Genomic DNA, 16002 nt, shown 5'->3' with positions numbered 1-16002 from the left:
AACAAAATGCCAGTGGTTCCAGTACTGCCAAATAATCAAAGGAACCCTTCTTAGAGCAACTAATTTTATGAATTATTAATGGTCAAAAATGTAATAAATGTTGAGATTTATATTCTTATAAGCAATTCCTAAAGTGTGGCTTCTCTCTCTCTCTCTCTTTCTTTATTTATCTCTATCTCTGTGTATTCCTTTGGCACGAACAATCAAAAATTTCTATCAGAGCAAATAAAATTTGACAATACCAATATTTCAAATATTTCAATAGTGGTAAGTGATCAGAAAAATCTTCTCTTAGAGCACGCAAAATTACAATTCCAAATGTCTGCAATACGTCAATAGTGTCAAGTAAATCCCCAAATGCTGCCAACTAATGCTCTCGGACATTGAGAGAAAGAGAGAGATAGAGAGAGCATTGAAAGTGAGAGAGCAGAAATTTTCTATTAAGGAGAGCTTAAGCTTCTCAATAACTCAGCTTAAGTATTAGGTATGAAAGAGAGAGAAAGAGAAGAGAGAAGAAGCGTTTAGTCAAATGTAAAAGTAAAAGTTCATTCTCATATCAATCCTAAAACTTCATTTACATGGCTTAAAGCAAAATCCAACTACCCTCGAAGCAAAAATGAATAAGTACGAAAGTTGAGTGGATGTGATCGATTTTTTCCCTCTTTCTACGTACGCTGTAGTATCATATTTGGAAAGGCATGGAAATTTCTTTTGCTGTATATATATATTCGTAAATAGAAGTAAATAAAACCTTCGGAAACAGAAGTGTTCTCAATTTGTGTTATAATGTGTGCGTGTCCTTCAACTGAAGGGGCAAATGTTCCACGTCAACCTACGTGTAAGAACACTTCTGCTGTTGGGCGGTCAGGCAGTCCGACGAACAGACGATTGGACCCACGAACGGATATGCAGGGCATGCCTAAGTCCATTCAGAATTTGATGCTCGTCAAGAATATAAGTAACTAATGAGGTCTTTGTGGCTTCTTTCTGAGTTCTGCAAACGTTTTGGTAACAAATATATCCCCACATCCTTCGATAGTAGATATAAAACGACGTGAAACGTAACTTTTGAACTGGATCTTTTTCTATTGGCTTAGTTTAAAACAATAAATGGTCGCTTATATATATTATCATTTTAACATTTTCATATTCTTTAGATAGATAACAAATACGTAGTACGTTTGACTACAAACTACAGAGCAGATTATGTATTATTGAAAACATATAAGACATATTACCGTCAAGCAATGCTGATCTTTAGATACTTCACACCACGCCTAGTATAATTCTATAATTCTATAATTGCGCATCAAAATGCTAGCTTTTGAATCGATCGATGCAGTTGAACGTGGTTCCATCTTAATTCCTTTTTCAGGTTGGATAACGTCGTACAAACTTAATACACCCTGCACCGCAAGAGAGTGAAATCATGAAACTATTGGTTTGAAACTTAGCTCAAACATTGCGAGTTCTTGCAAGCAGGTTGGTATTGGAAATGGGGTAAATCGGCTGAACGACATGCTTACAGCACCACGTAGACTGCGAACACCTCTGTTTTTTGAAAGGCATAAAGCATTGATTTTTTGCTTATTACTTATAGCAGATAAATATACAAAAATTTGAATGCATGTTCTATGGGCGACACTGTAGCAAAATGGAAAAAATTGATCACACCTACCCCCTATTACAGCAAGTCAAAATTTAATTTTTTTTCAATACTTTTATAAGCCACAGGAACAAGCTTCAAAAACCCCATAAAGTATATAAATTCTAGACCAGTTTCAAATTTGGGATGCACCTAAACATGCTCGCCTGTTCATCTATCCATCTGTCCGTCTGCGCATTTGCATTTATAAAAGTAAAGTATTTATTTCCCGTAATTGTGTAACAGTAGCACTGCAGTTTATCTTTTCTTTAAAGATTGAATGCGCTGCAGCATCAGCACTGCTTTGCGGCGAAGAATAGTGATTAAAATAGTGGTTAAAAACCCACTATTTATGTGGATGTATATTTTCTGGCTGCAAATCTGGTACCGTGTGTGGTTTTTGTTGCAAATTCTAATTTTTGTTTACATGCTTTGTTTATTTATCATAATATTTATTAATTTATAACTTATTTATCATATATATATATATATATAACTGTTAATAATATTATTAATATCTTTATTATTGTTATTATTATTAACCTTTAAAATCTGTACTATCGAAAAAATAATATATTCGTTTTTTTAAATTTCAATTTTTGCATCACGTCTTTTTCATATAATATATTTGCGTTTACATATATGATATACTAAACTATAAAATTATTTTTTTAATTCAACTTTATACTTTTAACGAACAACTTTTTTCAGTAATTGTACTTATGAATTATTTAATTGAATTCGAAGAGCATAAGAAGCTTCTCTTGAAAAGAAATCTGTTCAAGATATTGTATGACTTAAACAAAGCATTTGGTATACGATGTATGCTACACGATGTATGCTATACGATGAATTATGTTAATTCTGTAGTTACTTGGCGCATAAAACAAGAAGAATTGCTTCAAAACGTTTTCATGTTTAAGGAAATAAATTAACGAAGAGATTTCTCTGACAGCCATGAATACCAGATCTAAGTAAAGTAAGCCAATTCGATTTATTTTCCTTTTTTTCAATTTTTTTTATATTAAAGTAATTAAAAGACAAACTCAAAGTAAAAGTTGTATACAAGAAAAAGGGAATTATTCTACAAAGAAAAAATTTGCCATATCCACTGTACTTCTTGAAGTTATGTCTATTATGTCTATTATTTTTCCGGCAACTCTGACTGTAAACATATGTGCGCTCGTTTGGTATTTGTTGCGGAAGGGATTTTTTTTTTAATAAAGATCTTAATTTTCTTGTTAAATTCACAAAAAAAAAAATATTAATAATTTTTGATAATGTCAAGTGTATAAAATTCTATCTATGCATCAATTAAAATAAAAAATCTTTTTCTTATATATTAAATGATAGGCTTGATATTCTGTGATAGTGTGTGTAGAAAAGCAAGCAAAATTCACAGCCTGTTTGGGTGGCTGCTGAAATCTCCTTTAGACAAAAGATGAAAGGCGTATGTGTAAATAGAGCATAGATATTGGAAAAATTCATCATTATAAGAGCAACAGCAGAAAATGTGTATAAAACACTTATAAATGGTAAATGTTTATTTGATGAGGGTTTTCAATTGCATTTTATGCGCGCATACATAGGTGTGAGTGCAGAATAACACAACAACAGCAACAACAACCACAGCCGTAAACTGTAATAAACATGGCAAGAAGATAAGCACGGTAAATAAACAAAAGAATGCAAGAAAAAAACTGAATATAGTAACTAAGCATGTATAATAACAGTAACGAGAGAAACAGTGTATGAACAGCAAAAATTTTATAGAAATTTGGAAAAAGAATATTAGGGTTAGGGCATAAAGTGTAAGTAGTTCATATATCTAAAAATAAAATGGAAATTTTAAAGAGCTAAAATTTAATAAACTACTGTGTGCTGTGTACTATGTAAATGGTAATATGTGAGAAACATCTACACAAAATTTCGTTTAATTAAGAACAGAAGAATATCGACGCATTTGAGGCATATATATGAAAATTGGTGCTACAAGAACTAGTAAAAATATTCAGGGATATATCAGTTTTTTATAAAAGACGATAATATATATGCATTTACAAATTTTTTTACACTGACAAAAAGTAAAGGATTAGTCAAGCAAGCATATAGAGAGGATATAAATAAAATGGTGACTTTATTAGAAAAACTGTCATAATTATAAATTATAAAAAATAAGAAGAAACAATAAAATGGATAAAACACAATTTTCAGTTAATTTTACGTAAAAGATTCACTGCCTTTAAAAATGAAAAAAAATAATTTTTAATTAACAATAATATAAGAACGCTGTCATGTATGAAACATTAACACATTATGTCAACAAAAACTTATGAAATTTCAGTCAAGAGAAATGTAATTTTTTCATAACATTTTAAATTGCTTTGCCAATTTGAAAATAAATCTTGACTTTTAAAATATCTAAAACATCTCTGTTTAAAATAATTAAACACGTCCCTGTATCAATATGAAGATAAAAACAACTATCTACAACTCCAACCATACATGCAAGAGAGAAAGAGATATCTAGTTTGCGTAAAGAAAAGATTTTTAGATTTTTGATTTAGTATTTCGAAAATTAAACAAGAAAATTTTCTTCCTCTTCGCAAAATTACAAAAGCAACTGAAATCTAAATTAATGTATCTAAATTTGACATACCAATACGTATAAAATTAAACACAATAAAATTGAAGATGTCAGCCGGCTTAGAGATTACAATGAGAAAAACTATGGTTGCAGCGGGTGTAATCAAAGCAGCCACAAACGTTGCTTCTACCACTGTTTCAAACGACACAAATAAGAACGAAAAATGTATTGTTGAGTCGCCCGCGAACGATTGCGATGCATTTATAAATACGTCGTTGTGCGTTGAACATCGTGTTACAGAAAGGGGTGACGCTCTAACGGATAGTAATGAATTACAAAAGGAAGATATTAACAAATTGTTAACACGGGAAGAAATTTTAAAAAATTCATCGACCACAATTACTTGTAATTTACGATCTCCGATTACTCCAAATCCGTTTGGGTTAAGCGTTTTGCAAAACGCTGCTGCATCTTCGCCGCCACCTCACAGTTATAGGCATTCGCGCGCATATCGTCATTTCAAGAATCCTCCTCAACCGCATATGTGCATACGCACGACAACTGAATCAGGCGAAGAGTTATTTATAAACGTTCTGAGTTGGACTCGCATTGTTATACCACAGGAACCTAGTGATCCTATTCCTTTGTATGGCGGTATGCGAGTAAGTAATGTTTTCAAGAACACAAAATGACTATCTTACTGGTTGTATGGTTGGTATCATTACTATACTATCATTCATGCATTTCAGGTACCGCCTGGCAGTCCACGCAGTCCACCCGTTGTTTTTGCAGTAATGGCCAATCCAGAAGTTTTAAAAGATTCTGGTCGGCATAGCAAAGATCCCGAAGAACGTCGCGCAATGGTTGAACTTATGTGCGATTTTGTTGAGGCAATGAACCCCGGTATTAAGTTAGTGAGGTAAGCTTCATTTATCCATGCTTGTGATTGCAATCTACGCGGTATTTTATTCGGTATATAATATAAAATGCTTGCATATATTATATATAATCAGGGTAGGCAATGTTAGCTTTCCTGTCAACCCAGCCAAAACTTTGCAAGCTAAAATGACGATGGGGAATGTATTCTTTTAGTGTAACGCCTTCCCCGTGGGAATACACCTAGCATTTATTATTTAATTGCTCTTAATTATTAATTAATTATTTATTCCTGTTGCTAAACAGCGAATTAGGATTTTAAAAGATTATAACAGATAATTATATGATAAAAACGCTTGTAGGAAAATTGATATATCAAAATATTTTCTATTTTAATTTCTTTCCTTCAGAAATGCTATTATTCTGAAGGATCGTGATATATCTGGCGAATTAAAGGATGTTTGGAACGCGGTGCAAGCTCAAAGGGATCGTGAACGTGAAGAACAAATGCTGCAACAGCGACAACAGCAGCAACAACATTATCATAATATGACAAATGTGTCAAATGGCGCGGTTTCCGCCACAACACAGCAACTATTTCCGAAATCTATATTAACAGCAGAAGGTACACCACCGAGATCTCGCAAAATTTTAGATGATTCGTCTATTAATGCATCTGCGAATGGTGCTGAGCAGAATGTATTTGTTGCAAAATTAGACAATAACGCTAGTACGACTAGCGTCGAGACAAAGACTGTAAAAGATCGTAACTTTGAAATGAATAATCCATTAATCGAGGAGAACAAACAAAAGACTGCAATTAAATCCTCAACAGACGAGGACGCTGTTAGGACCTCTTCAATTCAAGAAATGAATCAATTGAATACAAACTTTAATAAAGATAATACTAAAACAAGTGCCACATATGGGGTAAGTGGTAACAGTACAACAACGTCAACACAATCTACAACAAACACAACAGTTAATTGTAACGATAGTTCTATAAACTCAACGATTAATACTGTGTCCCATACATTGCCTGTCTCCTCCTCTAGTCCTGCTCCATCAACAAAAAAAGACAAATTAGGTGGATTTTTGCCAAATGGCTGCATATTCCCGCGATTCAAAAACAACAAGCATAAAGATAAAGATAAGGACAAAGAAAAAGATGCAAAATCCAAGGACAAAGAGAAGAATGTTTTGTTAAATGCTCTCAAATCGAATCGCAAAGATAAAAAATCAAATATCATCAATCAAGAGGAGAAGCAACCACAATCACAGATGGATCAATTGGAGCAGCATGCCATCACACATCATTCCGGCAACAATGCGTTTAACAAAAGTTGCCTCAATCAACTCGAATGCGAAGTACAAAAATTGGATTTAAATAAGCTGGAAACACAAACAAAAGCAAACGCTAGTGGTAGTGTTGGCGTACACTAGTGTCAAGTATCTTGTTGTGAACGACTGACAGTTGCTGCATTTTACACGTATTACTATATACTCTTATTCTTCCTTTGGCTGTCTTCATATATCTTCCTGTTTCTTCAAGTACGCACTATGTAAGTACTTAAGAGTTAGCATAATCCCAAAGCTCGTTAAGTTATGCATATATGCATGCGTTTGGGTAAAAGTATTTCAAAATTATTTCCTTTTTTCTCGAAAATAATGTACATTTTCAAATTATTTAGCAAGAAAACTTATTTTTAGGACATAATTTATTTGCCAAACAATTATTACCTATAGAAATACTGTTAAGTACGGCGTTAAATTTTCGATTACTTGCACTTTTAACCGAAAACCATGGATGGTTGGATACTTGTATTGCATTAGTTCATTGGGATTCGGCTGACATATGTATAAATGAACCAAATCCAATGATATTCAATATTCTGATACCAATGGCTCTACTGGTTATTTCACAGATGCGCCCAGTCAGTATATATACATAGAAAACATTGGATCAAACAGTTTGTCTGATCCGTTAAGCAGAAATGGTAAGCGCCTTGAATCTGCTTACGTATGAGAAATAAATTAGGTCGCCCGGAGTACGTACATAATGATGTAAGATACTATTCGAGATACATTCCGAAAAGTCAAGCATGATTGACTTCTCGAATTGACATGATAGTGTTCATCAACTGCATAACTGCGCGTAGAAGCAGATATCTCCGCAAACATTTCATATGATTCAGAGGGCCGCAAATGTGCTTGCCCGATCAGCCCGATGTTATTTGTAAGTGAATGAAAGCTCGATTTTAATTCATATGCGTTGAATGGAAATCCGCCATATTCTCCCTATTCTTTATCGCTTCTAGGATATCAGAACGAATGCCCCAAAGAATCTGTACTTTTTAGCTTCGACGTGAAAAGTTGTCTAGAATAAACTATTTATAGGCGTCGGGCGCATTATAAGCACATAAGCAGCGGAAGAAAGAATACACACAAACATTCTTTTAAATTTTTTCAGAGGTCATTAAAGATAAGACATTTAAAGATATGTCACTACGTCAATTTTTTTCTTTTTTATTTCAAAATTTCGTAACGAATAAAATTCAATGTGTATTTTGCTTTATGAATATATTCATAGCTGGTTGTTCAAATTTGTTTAATGGTTATATAATACGATACATCCCCCTTTCACTTGTATCCTTCGCCACGTTATGTACTACTTCTCCGAAGACTATGATATTCGTTGATTGAATTGTGTACAGCAAAATTTACATGGAAACGTGGTAAAGTCTATGTTGAGCATCCTTATTTTCACCGTTATCGACATATGTATACTAATTTTGTCGAAACGTTTGCAATTCGGAAACCCTACAAAGTATATATATATAGATTATATTATATTATATATAAGTATATATTTTGAGTCAGCACATACCAAATTCTGAATTAATTTAAGCATGTTCGTCCGCCCGTCTACGTAATGTCTGTTGTAAGCATTCTCCTGGCTGCAAAAGTGACACTATCGATTTAAAATTTGGCGGAAATATTGAAAATTCTTGCACACAGGTTGGTGTTGAAAATTATTGGGCCAATATTATAACGTATCAAAGCTTAATTTTTTTTTTTTTCAATGCCTTTATAACACGCAGAAGCAAGCTTCAAAAACGCCCTGAAGTATATAAACTCTTGGCCAGTTTCAAATTTGGAATGCACCTAAATATGTCCGTCGGATTGTTCGCTTGTCTATTTGCGCGTCTGCTGTATAGTATATGTACTGTACAGTATATGTAACCGTGTAGTGTGTGTGTGTGTGGTAATCATTTTCCCGTTCGTAAGAATGAAGATGTCGTCTACAAATGTGAAAAAGAATTTGAAAATAATCCCACCCGTTTAAAGGGCAAAACTATGCAACAAAAACTGTGACACCTTTGGTTTCCGTGCGTTTTGCTTGTTACGCATAAAATGCAACATATTTGCGTCATATAAATTTTTACTTTTATTCTGGAAATGGAAAAATTCAGCCGCGCCCACCTAATACAATAGTGACTGAAGATTTAGTTTTTTAATTTTGTTTAGTCGACGGGGGATATGAAAAATACCTTCATGACCGAATATAATTTTTTTAGTTGTTAGATATTAGATGATATATTTTAGGTTATTTGAAATCGTTATTGATTACGTTTAAACGAATTTTTTCGTAGATTTTATAGAAACTCATTGTTACGGCCGTCAAGGGATTTTATACTAAATGATTGTGTAAGGAGATCAATCAAAGCTCTGCCAATTGATATACAACACCGATTTCGTGCATTTCAACAAATTTGTAATTTTTTTTTCCCCCATCAATACCTTTTCCTTTTGGCTTTATACAGTGTTGGTACAGCATGGAAGTAAGATTTTTTTTTATTTAAATACATTTATGTGTGGCATTTAGAGGCACAACCTATTTAATGCTTTTTAGAATAGTCTTTTACTTGGATGGCGCCGGCAGTCAGAATATTTCGAAAGAAATGACATTTGTACACGAAATTATTTTCTCAATTATTTCTCAATTAAATAGTATATATCTGCTAACTAATAGAGGTTTTCTTCTTTTTTTTTTTTTTTTTTTTTTTTTTTTTTGTAATGAACTTACGGCTTCCTTCCGCTCAGAATAAATTCGATCAAAACTGATTCAATTGATCGTAATCAGTAAAAAGTTAACTTCTTGCTATCCCTTTTATTACACTTGAAGAAACGAGGGTATGTGAACCCGTTGACGGTCATTTTAAAATCGGTGAGTGCTTCCAAAAATACGCTTCTTCTCGTTTGTTTTATAAGGCTGAGAATACAGGACTGCTATAGATATCGCGTGCATCTACAAGCTTACCCAACGAGGTTACTCGTCAATGGGTTAACTCGGAGAGTTTACAGGTTAAATCAAATTGAAAGAAGTAAGAAAGTTATATTCGCCTGAGATCGAATCTTGCATACCCAACACTACTCATTTTATGATGCTGCGGTCGCCTGTCTTCCTCTTTGGAAAGAAAAATCTATGCAGTGCATAATGCTCTTTCTTGTACTGTAGCTTAAGAGTAATGAGTACAAAAACATGGGAAACCAAACTATGAAAAATGTTGGAATTTATTAGCAATGAGTGGACCATAATCAATTTTTTTTCTATTTAAAGTCGATGTATCTTAATTGGGGCAAGTTGCAAAACGATTTTTAAGATTCTGTTTTGTTTATTCTACGAGTAGCAAGTAGAAAGGTTGAAAAGAGTGAAAGAAATAAAAATCTGATGGCTTTTAACCTTTTGTGGATGCGCCTGAATTTTCCTTCTTACAAATGACTAATATGGTCCTCCATGATATCAATTCAGAAAATTTCAACCTTCTAACTTTCACAATTTTTGAGAGGATCTACAAGTATTTATTGCTTATAAAGGGTGGGTGTGTCTTTTAACCGATTTGGTACTTTGTTAATACCAGCCTGCGTCCAAGAACTTCCAATGCATGTGACAAATTTTAAGTCGACATCTTCATTTTTGTGAGCAGGGCAGACGGACGCACGTGGTTACATTGATTCAGGATTTGATGTTAATCAAAAATGTATGTAACTTATCTATATCTTATCATTATGACAATATGAGTGCACTCTCATACTAGTGTGGTGGGTAAAAAAAGAAATGTTATACAAAAACACAAAGCAGTATTAAGGGAATGCCAACAATCTGGAACGTAGGAATTCTTTATTGATGATAAAGTGACGAAAACTTCAGCAGCAGAGAATTATTTGGAGAAGACTTGGAATAAAAAATCTAGCACCTAATATGTTTTAGGGATAACCCACAAACGGGTTGTTGAAAGCTTGGTAGTCGTTATTATTCTTTCTTTTCTTTTTTCTTTAAAGCTTATTAGAACGTCTGAGAAGGAGTTTCCTTTTAGTTGCACAAGCGTTACGGCTTTTCCCACCCAGAGATTTAATTGCAATCTGCAGAGATAATCTGCAATAATTATTACAATTTCATTTTCTAACACCCGAGGGCGTGCATATTCATTCCATCATTTTGGCGCTACAATCGCAATGAAGCGTCCAAAGTGAAAGGGACCGTCATACTTCCTGACGGCAGACTTGATGTTTAAAACTATTCCGTATGCCCCTATGGCGTTGCAGAGCGAAGCATGTTCATATGCAGACGTCCGCTTTGAAGGTTTTAGCTTTCTTCTTGCGAATATCATTTTATTTTATTATTTGTTTATTTAGTTTTTTATATTTTGCTTTTTTAACTTAATAGGAAAAATATCCTTTCCTTTCTATTATGTAACGTCGGTTGATTGGTGCTGGAAGAGTGCTATAATTTGTGATAGGAAGGAAATTTATGGATATCATATTTATTTTTTGAAAAAATTTGATGCTAGATTTAGACTAGAATTTTCTGATTTCGGAGATTGTTACGTCATATGAAAGATAGAAAAGTGAATGGGTCGAAAAGTTGGTTTGTATCGAATTAAGTATGATCACTACCATAAATTCTATAATTCTAGATACATTTGCCTATAGCGATATGTTGTTAGGATTCTGAATATAATAAAGCTTTCACTTGTTCATTTTATTCTCATGGTCGAGGACAATAAATTACTCCTTCTTTCCTATCGACTTTTTTTTAGGCTTTTATAACCTCTCACACGTTAGTCGTATAAAACAAGTAAGAAAATTAAATTCGGTCGGAACCGAAGTTTTTATTCTTGTCGCCGTTATCTTTAAGAAGACAAAAGAAGTAGTGGGTGGGAGCGGTTGATTTTTTCCACTTTTAAAATACAACTTTTCGTACTATACGCGTGTGGGCCATATAAGCATTTCGTTGGAAAAGTTCAAGTCACTTCCTTATTCTTTTGCACATTTGTAGGCGATATCTTCATTTTCGTTAGCGGGAGAATGTTTACCACAAATACTATAAAGTTACACAAACAGACAGATGGACAGACGAACAGGCGGACATATTTAGGTGCATTCAAGGCTTGTAACTGGCCATTGTTTACTTTATGGGATTTTTAAAGTTTTTCTCTGCGTGTTAAAGGTATGGAAAACATAATTCAATTCTGGTATATTGGGTAGGCGTGGTCAATTTTTTTGCATTTTTGTGTACAAATGCTGCAGCATCGCCCATAGAATATGCGTTCAAATTTTTGTATATTTATTTCCTGTGGTTTATGAGTAATGAAACCAAAAAAAACATTTTTCATTCTCTCAGTTTACGTGGTATCGTGGACGTGTCCTCCAACCCGTTTGGGCCGTTTTCAATACCAATTTGCGTGTAGAAATTTTCAATGTTTCTGCCAAATTCAAAGTCGATAGCTTCATTTTGCCGCCAGGAGAATGTTTACAACAGACGGACATGCTTAAATCGATTTAGAATTTGATGCTGATCAAGAATATATACACACTTTATGGGATCTCTGATTCTTCCTTCTGGGCGTTTTAAACGTTTTGACAAAATGAATATACTCATCATTCTTCGGTGATGAGTGTAAAAATTTGAAAAAGTATTTATATATGTGCCTGCGATTATGAAAGTCAGAGCTAATTGATTTGAAAGCGTAGGTGAAATGAATCTCTTTTTCGATATATATTTTCAAGTTTTGTAGTAAGAAATGCAGTTTACACGCCGGGTTAAAGTAATTGTTTGGCTTTGAACTTTGAATTCAAAATAAGTTTTTTATATATTATAATAGATCCTCTTGTTCCAGTTCCATATAATTTAATTTTTAGTATTTATATGTGTGTAATTTTAGTTTAATTAAAGCACATTACATTATTTCCTATATATGTTAAGAGAGAGGCAGAGAGAGAAGTAAAATAATTTATAATTTATTAAAAATAATGAAAATGAATGAATGAAAAACAATTAAGAAACCATCTAAGTGTTGGAGTGTTTTAGTTTTAAGTGAAAAAGAAATACCAGAATCGGTTACTGTATAATACACATTTATACTATATATATATATATATATATATATATATATATATATGAAACCAATTGTATATTAAGCAAGAATTTTGATATTTAATAAAAACCAATGTATAAATAAAAATTTAATTTAAAAAAGTTCTTTCATTTCTTGTCAAGTTTTATTAATTATTTACTGACAAAACTTCTGAGTTATTATTATTATTATTATTATTTTATTTTTTTAAAGAAAGTAAACTCAGTTTTATTAGTACATTTATGCTATGGAAGAAATAAATAAACTAAATTAATTTTTATTCGTTTTAACTAATTTTCTTACATAAATTTTGATAAATTGCCGTTAATTATTATTATTGGCCCTTAATTGTTCCAATTCCGCTCTTTCTTGCTTATTACGCAATAGCGGTACATTATAATCGAAAGCATAAAAGAATCCTTTGGGTTCACCTTGCTCGTCCGGACCGGGCACGTAAGGTGGTTCTTGATGGACGTACTCATTTTGCTGTGGAGGTGGTTCATAGCGACCCTCTTGTTGATATTCAGGAGCAAACGGATCAGGATTATGTCCGGCAGCCGCTGCCAATTCACCCCACAATTTAAAGTGTTCCTCTTCGGCTTGACGTACGGCAGGAGTTTTTGTAGGTGGCGATTTTTCATGTTCTGGCCGATTATCTTCAACGTGGAAGCCAGTTCTATCAGCATAATATGTTGCAATGAAATCGCGACCAGTGGGTTGAACATACTTATAGGTGCCAGTTACTGTGCCCGATTGATCTTTTTTTTCATTTTTACCCTGATTCCAATCTTTATAGCCATAAGCAAATTGTCCCAAACCGTCTTGCCCGTGGTATTGATGTGCATCGTAGTGTTCTTCGACATAATCTTCCGGCCGATCTATTACGCGTCCCATATATACAAATTCACCTTTCTCGTTGCGCGACTCGGGTAGTGGATTTTCGCCGGTCTTGGGGGCGTATTCAATATTATTAAATCCGGCTGATGAAGTGACTTGATTAAGGTATTGTTGTGCTTCCTCGGGCGAGATATTGATTTTAAAGATGTTCTCGGCCAAAATCAATGCGGGAAAACCCTGTATATATATATATATATATTTATTATTATAATTTGTTCAGGTCAAAAAACAATTTTTAAACCTAAAGTAGGATGAGCACAACCAATTAAGACTATTGCGTCTATTTCTTTAAAAAACATAGATTAAATGTTTAATCGATATTTGATTCGATAAGTGCTGAGAAACTGTTCTGAATCGACCGACACACACTTCAATAACTATGAAGTGGTGTAAGTTATTTAATGAAGGACCGTAGCTTACTAGAGCGTTTTCAAGTTTTCCTGCAGCAGTCGGACAAACGGATGTATGTAGGGGCAGAGAAGAATTACTACATTCACTTCTTTATAGAAAAATCTGCTATATAGTTCCGATTATTATCCAGAATATATAGTCAATACTAATATATCCTCATTCTTCATGTAGGAAACGAAAGCCGTATTTTTATGAAAAAGCTATTGAGCATGTTCAGCTCATTCATAATTGCGATCTTAGCTAATCGCTACAGTCTAAGGGATATTGCTATTATAGCAAAATACACCATAGCTGGTAGTTAAGTTCAAAAGAAAAAATAAGCGCAAAGTCAGTTCAAAGAGTATCGAAACTCTGCTTATATGCAAATATTGGCTAACAGCGGCGGCTGCAGCATTCTCAGTTGTTTCTAAAATGTCGTAGAAACTTTCCTTTATAAACAAGCAAGAAAGTTAAATTTGTAACTGGTTTGTATGAGAAGCAATAACTAAAACACGACGTAAGCCGGACTAATGTAAACAAACTTTAAAGGTCATAAGTGAAAAATTTAAATTTTTTACTGCCGTTCATTGGAGAGCAAATTACTTTCCACAGTTTGTTAATTTGAAGTGACGCTACGTAGACGCTGCTACAAATGTTGCTTATTCCCAAGTTTATTGATTTGACACCTATTGATTTCATTGCGTCCCCAAAACTAATCATCGGAAATTTGTTACACGTGCCCTTCATTGAAATTCAAAAAAAAAAAAAAAAAAAAAAAAAACAATTTGACAGCAACTCATGAACGTGTTTCTTCCATACTACCTATCCTGCCGACTTTTATATCGTGTTGGACAATTATCATGGTAAATATATCAGAACGGGGATTTGTATTCGGATCAAAACTATTGTGAAAGTTCGTGTGCCGGATAAGATACAAACATCCAGCTGCAGCGTTCATCGGCTGTGCGTTGGTTTAGGATTGTATGCTGATACATTTTTCTATAATAGTTACAGTTTCCTCGAGATATGTAACTCGCCTTCAATGCTACAGGTGCTAATAAAAAATATAGTTTATTTATCAGGGAACAAGTAAAAGTAATATAGTCGGCCACGGCCCACCACTAAATACCCTGCACCACCCTGTAGCTAAGAACCTCTTAAAACTGTGACCTTATATGGGTAGTGGTCTGAGTGAACAATTTTCGATAGTGTTCGTCCTTGGGCCAAACTAAGCCTAATTTCATCAAAATATTAAATAAAAAATTGCAGTGTGCAAGTTCAACACACACAAAACAAGACGGACAGACAAGCTTAAATCGACTCAGAAAACGATTCTTATAATGATGGGCGATCCGAAAAAGTGATTTGGTTTGGAATCATTTTCAATAGCGATTGTTTTTATTCCAAAACAGGTTAGTGCATAAAATTTCATCAAAATATCTCAACAATTGTGGCCTGTAAGATGACGACAAGAAAACAAGACGGACGGACGCACGGGCGGGCAAATAATTTTAGCAAAAGTTGGCTCTATCTCAAATCCTTCTAGGTAATGCATATATATCCGCACTATTAAGTTTCTTCTTTGCACAACAAGTAGTGTAGTTCCTAAAAGGGATGACTGAAAACGATAATCATTCTCGATCACCCATTAAACATAATTTAACTACTCATGTTGACTGGTTGGCTAATATGTTTTGTCTCCAGGCGCCTCACCTTTTGGCGAGCTTTTAATATTAAAAAAATAAAAAAAAAAATTTTCTCATCTCTTTTTAAATCTTGTTTATTGGAATGTACTAACCATCAACAGTAGGAGGACACTTAGCCGCGAACACTTCATTTTCGTTATATTTGCAATTAAAAAACGATTTATATCACCAACGTTTTTATTTACACTTTATTTACAAATTGTATTTAATTTTATAAACTTTTTCATATATATTTCAATTCTGTTAACTTTGCACCGTTTGAAATATTATTAACTTAAGTTCACATGAGTCTTTCTATTTATATGTTTTGATTTTTGAATCTGTTAAATTCAAGAGAGATGCTCTGTTCCGTTTACTTAAAACGTAAAAAAATAAAAACAAATAAAAACAAATAAAAACAAATAATAATAATAATAATAATAAAGAAGAACAACAACACATATAAACGAATTTCTTATTAGTTACATTGTGTGAGTGAAGATG

The 16002-nt window shown here is 33.3% G+C and overlaps 2 protein-coding genes across 3 annotated transcripts; one reads left to right on the top strand and one right to left on the bottom strand.

The window, feature by feature from the left end:
* The first annotated feature begins 2875 nt into the window (after positions 1–2875).
* On the top strand, positions 2876–7874 carry LOC119632403. Of its 2 annotated transcripts, none has more exons than XM_038025297.1 (4): positions 2876–3180; positions 3860–4894; positions 4982–5151; positions 5519–7874. In XM_038025297.1, exons 2-4 carry the CDS (start codon positions 4340–4342, stop codon positions 6549–6551), a joined length of 1758 nt encoding a protein of 585 aa, XP_037881225.1. In that variant the 5' UTR covers positions 2876–3180; positions 3860–4339; the 3' UTR covers positions 6552–7874. The 2 variants fall into 2 exon arrangements, with proteins under 2 accessions (XP_037881225.1, XP_037881224.1); XM_038025296.1 differs by having other exon boundaries at positions 2876–3315.
* Positions 7875–12687: 4813 nt separating this feature from the next.
* Positions 12688–15724, bottom strand: LOC119631384. The gene is made up of 2 exons (XM_038023536.1): positions 15612–15724; positions 12688–13600 (listed from the first exon to the last, which is right to left on the bottom strand). The coding sequence occupies exons 1-2, from the start codon at positions 15648–15650 to the stop codon at positions 12851–12853; spliced, it is 789 nt and encodes a 262-aa protein (XP_037879464.1). The 5' UTR covers positions 15651–15724; the 3' UTR covers positions 12688–12850.
* Positions 15725–16002: the final 278 nt, after the last annotated feature.

Source organism: Glossina fuscipes, unplaced genomic scaffold (genome assembly GCF_014805625.2).
Source record: "Glossina fuscipes isolate IAEA_lab_2018 unplaced genomic scaffold, Yale_Gfus_2 1, whole genome shotgun sequence".
NCBI lineage: Eukaryota > Metazoa > Arthropoda > Insecta > Diptera > Glossinidae > Glossina > Glossina fuscipes.
Note: the sequence above shows the minus strand (reverse complement) of the source record. Positions and strands in the feature narration are given on the sequence as shown.

What these genes read in the sequence shown, in the direction of transcription:
- LOC119632403 (XM_038025297.1), top strand. Translation starts at nt 4,340, where the DNA reads ATGTCAGCCGGCTTAGAGATTACAATGAGAAAAACTATGGTTGCAGCG. An exon ending in CTTTGTATGGCGGTATGCGA is followed by an intron (nt 4,895 to 4,981) that starts GTAAGTAATGTT and finishes CATGCATTTCAG; the next exon opens with GTACCGCCTGGCAGTCCACG. An exon ending in CCCGGTATTAAGTTAGTGAG is followed by an intron (nt 5,152 to 5,518) that starts GTAAGCTTCATT and finishes TCTTTCCTTCAG; the next exon opens with AAATGCTATTATTCTGAAGG.
- LOC119631384 (XM_038023536.1), bottom strand. Translation starts at nt 15,650, where the DNA reads ATGAAGTGTTCGCGGCTAAGTGTCCTCCTACTGTTGATG. An exon ending in GTGTCCTCCTACTGTTGATG is followed by an intron (nt 13,601 to 15,611) that starts GTTAGTACATTC and finishes ATATATATACAG; the next exon opens with GGTTTTCCCGCATTGATTTT.